General features: G+C 45.8%; 2 protein-coding genes across 2 annotated transcripts; one reads left to right on the top strand and one right to left on the bottom strand.

The window, feature by feature from the left end:
• Nucleotides 1-4: 4 nt before the first annotated feature.
• On the top strand, nt 5-5,976 carry LOC130402391 (collagen alpha-1(II) chain-like; the record flags this gene model as incomplete). Its single annotated transcript, XM_056606536.1, has 9 exons — nt 5-106; nt 456-509; nt 710-817; nt 961-1,014; nt 1,112-1,219; nt 1,775-2,063; nt 2,539-2,726; nt 3,220-3,462; nt 4,146-5,976. Coding segments are annotated over 9 exons (1,293 nt in total), but the record flags the coding sequence as incomplete, so codon positions are not given.
• Nucleotides 5,977-7,701: 1,725 nt separating this feature from the next.
• Nucleotides 7,702-11,184, bottom strand: LOC130402444 (leucine-rich repeat-containing protein 3-like). Its single transcript, XM_056606604.1, has 2 exons — nt 10,917-11,184; nt 7,702-9,180 (listed from the first exon to the last, which is right to left on the bottom strand). Exon 2 carries the CDS (start codon nt 9,086-9,088, stop codon nt 8,204-8,206), a length of 885 nt encoding a protein of 294 aa, XP_056462579.1. The 5' UTR covers nt 9,089-9,180; nt 10,917-11,184; the 3' UTR covers nt 7,702-8,203.
• Between the last annotated feature and the right edge of the window lie 1,750 nt (nt 11,185-12,934).

The raw sequence follows: 12,934 nt of genomic DNA, 5'->3' as shown, positions 1-12,934 counted from the left end.
AAACCGTGGCAACACAGGTCCCGTGGGCGCCCCAGGAGCGCCGGGCTCCACCGGGGCATCCGGTCCAGTGGGCCCCACCGGGAAGCAGGGAGACCGAGGGGAGTCTGTGAGTACCCGGAGGAGCTCATCCCCTTCATTCAATGCAATGGAGCTGTACACAGACGCGATCTACTGTCCACTGGGGGACATCACATTATCAAGGAGAACTCCATCGCAAGGACAGCAGAACGCCCATTTCAGAATACCAAAAATCGCGTCCAGTGCATGAAATCAGACCATTATATTTTAGATCATTCCGATTTTATTCCACCGTAGAGAAAAATAGAGACAACGCATGAATAGTGACTTTTTTTTACGTGATAGTAGAATAGTAGAAAGTATCAAGGATGATGAAATGTCACAGCAACACTGTTACCTGCTGGTTTCACCATCGCCTCTTCCTCGCTTCTCCTCAGGGAGCGCAAGGACCTTCTGGCCCTGCCGGACCTGCTGGAGCCAGAGGAATGGCTGTGAGTACACACACAAACACACACACACACACAGACCAACATGCCGGTACCCAACAACTGGTGCACCAGATAAATCCCTGTGAGTTAAAGTTGGTGTTAGCAAAACTGATAACTAAGTTACGGATAACATACTACGTATTTTGTATCCATGTCTGGGTATTCGATGTACACCGACCAGGTCCCGATATGTGTGTTCCTAGGGACCCCAAGGCCCACGTGGAGACAAGGGAGAGGCAGGAGAGTCTGGTGAGAGGGGACAGAAGGGACACCGAGGATTCACCGGTCTCCAGGGTCTGCCCGGACCTCCGGTAAGTCCCAAACCACCAACCTTTCTATTGGTCCCCGGATACTTTTGACATTAATGTAGACATTGGAACCTACCAATGATATCCTCATATCATCATCAACATCGACATCAGCATCAGCGCCATCCTCATCTTGTCCCCCCCAGGGTCAAGCCGGAGACCAGGGAGCCACCGGACCAGCCGGACCCTCAGGAGCCAGAGTGAGTAACGGCTCCGATCAGTGTTTTCCTTTGAGGTCGAGGTTCGTCAGAGGACAAATTTAAGATCCTCTTGTTTTTGTTCTGCTTGTTCTCGTAGGGACCCCCCGGACCTGTTGGCCCTGCTGGAAAGGACGGTTCTAACGGTATGCCTGGACCCATCGGACCCCCTGGACCCCGCGGCCGGTCTGGAGAGTCTGGTCCATCTGTAAGTGTCCTCTGACCCGAACCCCCTGGGTCTCATTGATGCCTAGAACAGGATCAACAGAAATCAGGACATGTGTTTAATCTGTGGTTCAGGTCCCTCAGGTTTGAAGAGGATGCATCCTTGGACTATGGATGTTGACGCACAGTGACCCAATGTGTTAATGTATTCAATGTAGGAGATAAAGACACATTGTGTGTTCTCAAAATATACATACAGTGTCTTCACTCAGCTTGATGAGGATTTTATGGATGATTACCAACGTCTATCCGTATTATTTAAATATCCCATATTCTGAACAAATCCTATGACGTACATTGCGCTCAATACTTTATCTTGACACGTAAAGTAAACAATAATAAAACATCTCAGAACAAAGCCGTGAACAATATATCCATGAGCTTCCATTGAATGACCTTCACAGGTCTGAACCGTGCTTTAACCTTTAACCTCCTCTGTCCCTTCTCTCTCTCTCCCTCTCTCTCTCTCTCTCTCTCCCTCTCTCTCTCTCTCTCTCTCTCTCTCTCTCCCTCTCTCTCTCTCTCTCTCTCACTGTAGGGACCCCCCGGAAACGCCGGCCCCCCTGGTCCCCCCGGCCCACCCGGCCCCGGCATCGACATGTCCGCCTTCGCGGGCCTGTCCCAGACGGAGAAGTCCCACGACCCCATGAGGTACATGAGGGCTGACCAGGCCGCCGGCAACCTGCGCCAGCACGACGCCGAGGTGGACGCCACGCTCAAGTCCCTCAACAACCAGATCGAGAACATCCGCAGCCCCGAGGGCTCCAAGAAGAACCCGGCCCGCACCTGCAGGGACCTCAAGCTGTGCCACCCCGACTGGAAGAGCGGTAAGTGGCTCCACTGAAGCGGCCCTGAGTGCGCAGCGAGGGGGTGCGAGGCGCATCCTCGCACCCCTGAAACAACAGGGATTCGGAAGGCCACGATGTGCCACGGATAATCACATATCGCATGTTTGTTGTTTTGCATTTTGTGTTCATGAAAGATACTAGAGTATATACTACTATACTGTACTATATACACACATGCATTGAGTAGTTTAAGAAATGTCTAGGTGTATCATTGCGTGTAAATGCTATTGTGTTGTGACAGTCTCTTTCGATAATGTTTTCAATTATTTTGTGCACCTTTTATTATTGCTCTTATGTGTATACGGACACATTTTCGTATTTATTTGCATTAGCTTTATTGTTTTATTGTTTTTATCTCTTTTGTTTTTCTACTACTGTCCTGTACCAGAATTCCTGTGTGGGATAAAAACAAGTATAGTAAAGTAAGTAAACTAATCATCCGTTCTTTGTGCAGGAGAGTACTGGATCGACCCCAACCAGGGCTGCACCATCGACGCCATCAAAGTGTTCTGCAACATGGAGACGGGCGAGTCCTGTGTCCACCCCAAGCCCGCCAGCATCCCCCGCAAGAACTGGTGGTCCAACAAGAGCAAGGACCGCAAGCACGTCTGGTTCGGAGAGACCATGAACGGAGGATTCCACGTGAGTGACACTGTGACGCCCAGACCTCCATGCTGGGCACAACGACACAAGACACAAACAGTTAGTGTGTATAAGGTGTGAGTGTTGCTAGGATGTGTGATTGTTGGGGGGTGTTTCTGTAAGTGCTTGAGGGAATAGGAGGATGAAAACAACCAACTCCATCTTAATCCTACTGTGACAGTTAAAGCTCATGATTTCCTAAGACGAACGGAGTCACAATGTCGGATTACTACTTGCCTTTGAGCAAGACATTAACACATGCAGCGGGTCCCCAGGTACAGAATTATAGCGGCCCACTGATCATCATCCAAAGACACTTAAAGAAGTCATTCCTAAAAATAAACAGTGTCAGCCAAGGGGAAAAAGCGTCAGAAAAAGGCTGTCCAATTCCAACCACTTTTCACACATTTTCTTCACACTTGTCTCCTCCACCCCCCACCTCCACCCCTACCCCCACATCCATGCCGCCCCGCCTTCGCCCCGCCCCGCGCAGTTCAGCTACGGCGACGACAGCCTGGCGCCCAACACGGCCGCCATCCAGATGACCTTCCTGCGGCTGCTGTCCACCGAGGCGTCCCAGAACCTCACCTACCACTGCAGGAACAGCGTGGCCTACCTGGACGCCGCCACGGGCAACCTGAAGAAGGCGCTGCTGCTGCAGGGCTCCAACGACGTGGAGATCAGAGCCGAGGGCAACAGCCGCTTCACCTACAGCGTCATGGAGGACGGATGCACGGTGAGGACGGAGGAGCTGCTCACACACACACACACACACTCACACACACGCGATCACGCTCGCACACATACGCTCCCACACACACCGAGTTGTCTTACGGGTTTTCTGTTGAACCTAAGGCAGGGTTTTCAGAATGCATAAATAAGTGGTGAACAATACAGTACAGATTGACACTGTATTGACCGGTGTCAATTACCTTTTCACTTGAATGTTTTTTAAGATGTTGAAATTGATCGCTGATCGATCGGTTCAACCACACAGTCACATTCCGACATATGACCTTGACGTCCTTCCCGTTGTTTGCGGAGGCAGCTTGTGTGTCAGCACTATGGATTGGAAATGAATGGGGGTCGACCCTTTCGTACTGCTTTTCCTTACATCGGTAGAACCGATGTAGATATACTTAGAGTTTGATTGCAGTTACAGGCTGATTCTATTGCTGTGTTTTGGTAGTTGAGCCAGTCTCCCTTTCCACAGAGTCGGATAGTTATTCGTACATTAACCTTTAGCTGAATCATACTTAGTGCGATCATTTTAAACACACTAAATCCTGAGATGACCTTCAGCGATCTGCTTTGGGTCTGCTGCAGCCGGGCCTTAAAAAAAATGTGAAAGCCACTCTCATACACCGTGTACTCTGGCACTCACATGCACACCCTCCCCTTATGTCCCTCTCCTTACAGAAACACACAGGGCAGTGGGGCAAGACTGTGATCGAGTACCGATCGCAGAAGACCTCCCGCCTGCCCCTGGTGGACATTGCTCCCATGGATATCGGTGGAGCAGATCAGGAGTTTGGTGTGGATGTGGGAGCAGTCTGCTTCTTGTAAGAAGCACGAGGGATCCAAAGATGAGCGACGAAGCGGAAACTGGACGAAAAAAAACAAAAAAATGAGAAGAACGCGCTTCGAAACGAGGAGGAGAGGAACGAGAAAGATCAAGGCCCTCTTTTTATTTTATTTTTAAACTGGACTTTTTTTTTCTAAGTAAAAAAAAGTGCTTTTTCCAGTCGTACTCCATAGGATACCTGCACTGAATGGCACCCGGCAAACGACATCTGTGATTCATCCAACATTGCCTGCAGTCTAATAAACTCTTATGGACACCCAGGGACCCCACCCGCACACCTCTCCTACCTACCCTGGGTGATCAGTAACCCCCCCCCCACCCAAACCCCCACCGCCTAGAAGGAGGAATACCAAGGAGAACGAGGGAACATGCCAGGGAACTACAGAGAGAGAAACAGAAAGGTGATTGTTGGTGCTATTTATTTATTGTTTAGGTCCGGGTCCCAGGTGTGTTAGGACTGAGCATGCCACCAAATCAAAAAGAATACAAGAAAGATGGGAAAAAAACAAACAAACGTGCTCACAGCTTCATATTAAAGAAAGAAGGCCCCTATATTCCCTGCTGCTGTCCTATTTCCTAATCTCTTCATCCTAAACTCCGTCTTTCTCTCTCTCTCTCCCTCTCTCTCCTTCAGCATATCCACTAAAACGTACATATCTTCTTTTTCGTAAAAACAAAAGAATCTGGCAATGTTTATTAAATGCAGGTGTTTTTATTTCTGCCACCAGTGTGTATCAGAAGGCGATTGTGTATTATAATAAAGTCAATGGTGCTATTGTTTTAAAACAGTCTGTATTTTTTAACAACCAGATGCTGATATGTAGCTACATGAATGTTGTATGTGTGTATACACATGCATACATATGTACATACATGTATACACATATATAGAAAGAAAGTACATTTTATACCGGGATTTTATATTTCAGTTTGATAAATGTTGCTGTCAAAAAATCCTAAAAACAAAGACGACCAATTCGGAAATGATTCCTTCCTTAAATTACATTTGTTTATTTCCTATATTTGTAATATTTTTTTATATTTTAAAGCTACCTCACACCAAGAGCAAAAAGAAAAAAGTAAGAAATTTGGCTTATTTCACACAAATTTCAATGGGACCCGTGTTGTGCAACAGCCTGATTGCAAGAGCCCCTCTACCATGACCTTCGACCCCATCCACTTCCTCCCATCAACCCCTAGCGGTCACCTCACACAGGAAGCCTCCTCGGCCTTGGCACGCAGAATCACAGTGAGAGGCCTCTGGATGAAACCCAGTCGCTCATTGTAACGCAATGCAGTGCTTCCCCAAAGAGAAGGGAGCACCCTATTGGCCAGGGCACAGGGTGCATTTGTGTGAGGTTGTGTATATTCTTATTATTAATAATAGTATTATTATTAATAATAATAGCATTATTATGATGATGACGATGATGATGATGGTGATCATGACATTGTTTTTGTTACGTTTTGATTAATGTAAATTGGAAATAAAAGACAAAAACAAGTGATGGACTGAAGTGACTTTTCTTTGCTATCCCTGCATTTTTTAATTTTAAAGGGAAGGAATTGGTATAGCTTTTTACAGGAGGTTAAACATAAAGCTGCCCTTAAGATGCATGCTTCCTCCATTAAGGGCCTTTCTGTGGTGGCCGATCTGCACTTTTTCAGGGCTCAGGGCATTCAAGCAGTCAGAGCACTTGGATTGAGTCCAAAGATGGTGGGGATGGAAGTCGAAGCAGGACTGAAGGATATCTTATACCTGATGCATGTTTTCTTTCTGTTTATATTGGAGTGAGGTACTGTGAAAGAGTAAAAAAACACAGCCGTGCTGATGACTATGATCCACACACTTTGCTTCCATCTTTATTTTATCATACATATTTTTTAATGTAAATTTAATTTAATGGCAGCTAAGCAATAAAAAAAAGCATCACAATGGACTAAAGCAGGCCGTGTGTTGAATATAGTGGATATTCTTTTTTCCAATTCATTTATTATTTTGTGTGAAATTGCTTTCCGAAGCAATTGGATTTTTTATTCTGAACAACAAAACAATAAAATACCCTCAGCTCCTTGACCGACCATGTATGCTTGACAAGATTTGGATCTCCCAAACTTGACCTCACCTCTGTTTTACACCCTGGACTGCAGTTAAACCATTTACCGTGACAGTAATATTGTTGTGTCTACTTATTACTAATTCATAGTAAATGTTCACCTAAACAACAACACCAACTTCCACAGCCAAGCAACTTGCTGTCTTTACTTGAATGCAGAAAAAAAACAGCACATATATAAGGAACATTGTATACATAAACTATGATCCTAAATAGAAGACTTGTACCAATCCAGTTCACCACATAGGACAATGGAATAGAGAGTTGCTCTGCTACATTTGCTAACACGTTGTAAAGGGTGTAACTGTACACAACTATTAGTTCATCACCTGATAGAGAGACCTGACGCGACATGCAAGCGATCACCGTCCTGCAAAACAATCTTTGAGACATTTGTATTAACATTGGAATGCCAAAGGCCATCAAAAGATTTGTCAGTGACTGGCCGAGTACGAAAGTATATAGAATAGTATTGATGTTATGTTATGCAATTTACCAATTTTAATTAAACCAGTGTTGATGTAAGTGCAATTAAAAAAGATAGATATAGATATATCTATATAAATATAATCTGTAATATCAAATAAAGATTGTGTAAAGTTAAGTTTATGGGAGAATATCATTCATTGGTGATAACTCACGCAGAAAGAATAAGGCTTTGGGAAAAATGTGTGTCAACAAAACCAAGAAAGACCAATTGGTAGCTCCACTCAGTGCAGCTCATAAATAACTGTACTCAGGGGATTAATTATGATTTCCATTAGCAGAGAGACACTCAAGCATAAAGACCTTGTTAATATTGCCTCCAAAGATGGCAATAATTGAACCATTTCTAAATGTGGTCTTAATTTGAATAAAGCTGTAAGGATGGCAAGCTGCAGATTCTCCTTCAAAACAATGACAGCTGATTTGCTACAGCTTTGTCTGAACATAATTCACAATCCTGAGTGGCTTTCCAAAATTTACATTCAACTCATTTGAAAATACATGACTAGCCTGATGACCTTGAAATTAAAAAATATATTAAAATAATAATGATACGATAAACGATAAAATATTCACAAGCAGCAAAAAATCATCAGTGAATTTAACGAGGTAAAACCTTCATCTTACTGCAGGTCAATGTTCTTAAAGGTTGTCGTAATGAGAAAAAAACTCCTCCTTTTAGTTCTTGGCCAAAACAAAAATGCCTGCTGTTGTTTCAATTAATCTTGCTGCTACCGGCAGGCCATCCCCCCAGCGCATCCCATTCACCTGCCCTGAACACCTCCAAATCAGCGTCCGGTCTCCCTGTATGGGTGTCTGTGTGTGAGGCACTTTCGGTCCATTTCATCCTCTGTTAAAGGTGCTTGTTGGCGGTCAGTGAGCCAGAACAGCGGACGTACGGATGGCTCAACGCTGGGAGATTAAAGGACAAGCCGCATGCAAAGAAGAAAGGAACGGACCAAAAGGAAAAAGGGAGGAATCGATCACGCAGCTGCTAAAAGGCTGTTTGCTAAGATCTCACCAATACTCATGTGAAAAGGGAGTCTGTGTTTCACCGGGAAATTACGAAATGTAATTTAAAACAACAGCACATGAGCAATTTTCTTGACAACAAAAGAAAACCCCTGTGGGCACCATAGAAACAGTCTAAAGGGCAAATTCATGTCTTGCCTGCCAAGTCAACTGGACTGGTTCCATCCAAATAGGAGAGGCTGAAGATATCAGCATTCCCCAGAATCCTTGGATCAATCCCAATCGTTCCAACCCCCTCCACCCCCGCCGGGTTTGGCCTAGAACCCGGTGCTCAGCGTGTCCGTCTCCGTGGGGACCTTCTTCGGGCTGGGCAGACTCTTCAGGTACTCCAGGTGCCTCCGGGACTCGGCCTGGTTCTGCCTCACGTAGTACACCACGTACACGATCACCATGAAGAACCACACGAACATGGTGACCAGCATGGCCACGTCGGTGGTCTTGCGCTGCATGCTGCAGAAGTTCACCCCGGCGTCCAGCAGCTTGACCAGCGGCTGGCCCGCGTGCTCCCCCTGCTGCTGCGCCCCCGGGGGCTCCTCCCAGCGGCTCCCCTCCCCGACTCCCCCGCCGCGCACCGAGGTCTCGCACACGATGCCGTTGACCGTCTCGGCCTCCAGGTTGAGCGCCTCCACCAGTTCCTGCAGGGCGCAGTCGCAGTGCCACGGGTTGTGGAAAAGCCGCGTCTTGGCGCGCGTGGCCCCAAAGTCCTGCCGGCTGGCGCGCCTCAGCTGGTTGTGGGACAGGTCCAGCAGCCGCAGCTCGGGCCCCAGGTGGCGCAGGGCCCCCGACGCCAGCGTCTCCATGCGGTTGTGCGACAGGTAGAGGTCCCGCAGGAGGGGCAGCTCGGCGAAGGCGGCCTCGGGCACCAGCCGGATGTAGTTGTTCTCCAGGTGCAGGGCCACGGTCTCCGCCGGGAGGCCGGACGGGACCTCGGCCAGGCCGGCGTCGGAGCACCACACCGTGGCCGTGTCCCAGTCACAGCGGCACTTCTCGGGGCACGGGTCGTCGGCGGTGAGGGGGCGCCAGGCCGCGGAGGACAGGAGGAAGGAGCACAGCAGCCAGAATGAGGTTGGGGACGCTGGGCTACGTTGGCCAGCGGTCCCAGCGGCGCCGTCACATCTCTCCTCGCTCCAGCCTGTCGGCATCGCCTCACCATAGCACCCGGCCGAGGTCCAGGGTCTGATCACACACACTCACTACACACAGACACGTGCGTGTCTGTGTGTGCGTGCTGAGCCTGTCGAAGAGGGAACGTGTGGTCAGGAGTGGTAACGAGGAGACATTTTGTCTCTCTCCATAACACACACACACACACACACACACACACACACACACACACACACACACACACACAGACACACACACACACACACACACACACACACACACACACACACACACACGCACGCACGCACACTCACAGTAATGCTCCTACTTATTCTCACTGGCATAACATAAGCTCACACTGTGAACTACATCTGAATGAAGGATGATTGAGATTGTTTCTGTGTGATTCACAAGTTCCTGAATATAATGCATATTTTTGAGGCAGTGAGATAGACAGTGCAATGTTCAGATCTATTTGAATAACAGATGAATACAATCGCTGTTTAATGGTAGAAGAACACAAGCCACAATTAACTGTTCACAATCAATACTGAACCTTTTGTACATTTTTCTTAGTATGAATCATTTCGTCATCATAATCTTTACTTAAAATGAAAAAAAAAAATTGCCATTATTAATCATCAGCCAATGACGGGATGGGAGCAGCAACTTCAACTGTTCCCCATAATTGAATGATTTAGAAAGGTTTTCCATTATGGTCATGGATTACCTTGATATATGTGAGGGATGTTGGATCGATAGCCAAATTGGTCATTGACACACCATTGCAGACAAGAACATCCATCATTCCTGTCTCCTTCTGTGTCAATATATAATATATGGCACTTGCGTTGAGCCTCTTCTGTTCTTTGGTATCCACGTTTGGAGCAAAGCATTGATAAGCAACTCTTAGCAAAGGCTCATCCAGTTAGTCTTCCTTTAAAATGTAGGTTCATGTTCATCATTTTCACATTTAGAGGAAATGTATGCCATTTCACTGGGTTGTAGTTTTCAAATACAGACAGACCTGCTAAATATTAAGGCTACATCGAATCACTAATTACAGAGCTCAAATTGCATAAAAAGATCAGAGCATGTCTTTTTTGCTAATCTGCATATCAAGTTGCCAGATATCAAAAATATGCTGCTGCTGTTTCTATCTCATTTCAGCTGTCCGACCACAGCATGACCTACATTTTGTTGATCGTTATATTATTTCACTCCACTGCCTGCCATTCATCAACACATGAGATAGCCTAAACACCGATCCAATCCAAATTCCTTCTGACATTTATTTTGTTACTCACGTTTCCCTTTTTTGCCTTACTACATAAGTTAGGCCCATACATATTATGAATTCATGCATCACTTATGATGATTAATTAATGGTCTCAAACTCACGAGTGTACATCCTTAAGACGACGAATAAAGTGCAGGACAGATGGTCACTCCACAATCTCTGAAGGGAGGAAGGACCAACTCACGAAGAGACTGCATTTAAATGTCGTACACAATGAATTTACGATTTCTTATTTTGTTTCCCATTTAACTACAACCACACAAATCATTTTAAAGCTACACATTCTGGATACAAATGACGGTGTTCGCATTCTTTATACTTGTTTTGAACATATTTACATTAAATTCACCCATGAGGAAAAACACAGCCAGTGCGCATAGACTGTAATGAAAACAGCGAGGAAACTTTGAACGACGGTATAAACGTAACGTTCCTTATTTATTTTATAAAGTTATTATAGCGGTAATGTGTTATTTATCGTGTATATGTAACCGTTAAATATACACGATAAATAACACGTTAAGGTGAAACTTATACATAAGGGAGAAGTGTTTCTAATCAATTACCTGCAGAAGCCCGTTGTCCTCAAGTTGACATCCAGTGACGACCAATTAGACCGTCTCTCTCTCCTCCCAGTCGGTCGGATATATTAGACAAGTCCGAGATGGAACCGAGCTAAACAAGCTTATTTGAAATATAGACCCTCGGTTGCGATGTCTGTTTTATTATTGCCACGTTAGAGACCCTGAGTTGTGTCATCTCTTGGTCAAACCCAGCAAGACACTTGCCAACACTGCCTAGAAGGGGACGTCTCTCAATCCCCTCCCTCTCTCTCGCTCGCTCGCTCCCTCTCACCTCGCGCTCTCTCTCAAACCTCACCTCGCGCTCTCTCACCCTCCTGCATGTCATCCTGCACACACACGCACAACAGTGTTGTTGTGCGCGTGTTTTAAATTTACAATGGAAAATATTGCCCCCTCTGTTTTATTAAACCTCGTTTCCGACTAATGTAATACAATTTTAGTTAATATAAGATTTGTAAATTGATACCTTCATTTTGTAAAAAAAAACGAAACAAAACACATAGAATATGCACACGCACGCGCGAGAACACAAACGCAAATAAATGCTTAAGATTGACAGAAACACCCTGAGGACATGTGCTTCCTTCCTCTACCTGCCTGCTCCTGCAGCCTAAGTTTGAATTTATATGCGCCCAACTGTCTAGGCGCGGAGAGCTTGGGACAGGTCCGACTGTCAGCACGATGACCCACATTATCTCTCCTCCATCAATGTGTCCTGCTGCTGCCATCCACATTAGGAACAGAATACAACCTGGCTTTTCGTACTTTTGACAAACTTTTTTTCTAGTAGTTAAAGTTTCTGTGAGTCTTCTTGTCCCTGTTGATAGTGAAATAGTGATTTGTGATGGTGACTATTTGGAATCTGTTGAAAAGGATCCATAAAGGACAGTCGGGAAGGCAACCATATCTCATTGTGGATAAAGCACACAATTACATGTATTGTGTACATATCTGCCCAATGAAATGAGACAAAACCAGAGTGAGATCTACAAAAAATAACAATCAATCAATTTGAAATATAGAATTTACAACAAGTGGTAATGCCCCTCTGTATGAATCGTTAACGCAAACAACAACTACTATTCATACAAATTTCATGACAGCAAACAATTTGAACAATTAGTGCCTGAGTCACCGCATGGGAACGGGACAGTAATAGAGAGCCCACTCCATCAGGAAACGCCCACCTCAATGACAGCTGGTCGCAGAGCCATCATGTCCTCTAGAAGCTTCTGGGGTGGACACCAGGCTCTCAGCAAACATGGGGGGGGGGGGGGGCCGCGAAGAATCTAGCATAAGAAGATGATGATTTGAAAGCCCCGGGCAGAAACCTTTTTCCTCACAAGATGTGGAGTGGGAAAACTGACTGTGACTGTGTCAGTGTGATCGTCTTAAAAAGATGATCTAGAGAGTGACAAGAAAAAAATATAGACAGCGAGAGAGAGACAGAGACAGAGAGTGAGAAAGAGATGAAAATAGAGAGTGTGAATGTGCAGTGGAGGCGATAATACCCGGGGGGCTGAATCCACTAACAAAAGGGCAGACTGGGGGAAGGTGTTCCAATGTAATGCTCGCAAGCCATTTTATTCCACAGGATGGCCAACCGGGACTCCGAAACGACCTACTCTACAAGATCAACGCAAAAGCACTGCTCGGTTGCATCTGTCATTCAAATCTATTGGTCTAACTGGAAGAGAACACAAAAAGGGTCTCTTGACCAGATGGCAGGAAGCTTGTTTCAGTGTGCAGTGTATTTCACGACACAGCCTGGAAGCAGCTATGCTAACAAGTGCTGTACAAACAGAAAGGCCTGCTCTTGGGGCAGTGCAAAATGCTGACCAAAATGTGTCACAATGCAACACCTTCTGGAAGGTATGCAGTAATATGGTTTGTCAAGCTTGTGGCTTGAACTGAAATGACATTTGCTGGAAAAGCAGTGTTATACATTACTTAATAATTTCTTCAACATTTTATTTCCATGCCATGAATGCCACCCTGGG

This window comes from Gadus chalcogrammus, chromosome 13, assembly GCF_026213295.1.
Source record: "Gadus chalcogrammus isolate NIFS_2021 chromosome 13, NIFS_Gcha_1.0, whole genome shotgun sequence".
Taxonomy (NCBI): domain Eukaryota; kingdom Metazoa; phylum Chordata; class Actinopteri; order Gadiformes; family Gadidae; genus Gadus; species Gadus chalcogrammus.
The sequence above is the reverse complement of the archived record's forward strand: the minus strand, read 5'-3'. Positions and strand labels throughout refer to the sequence as shown.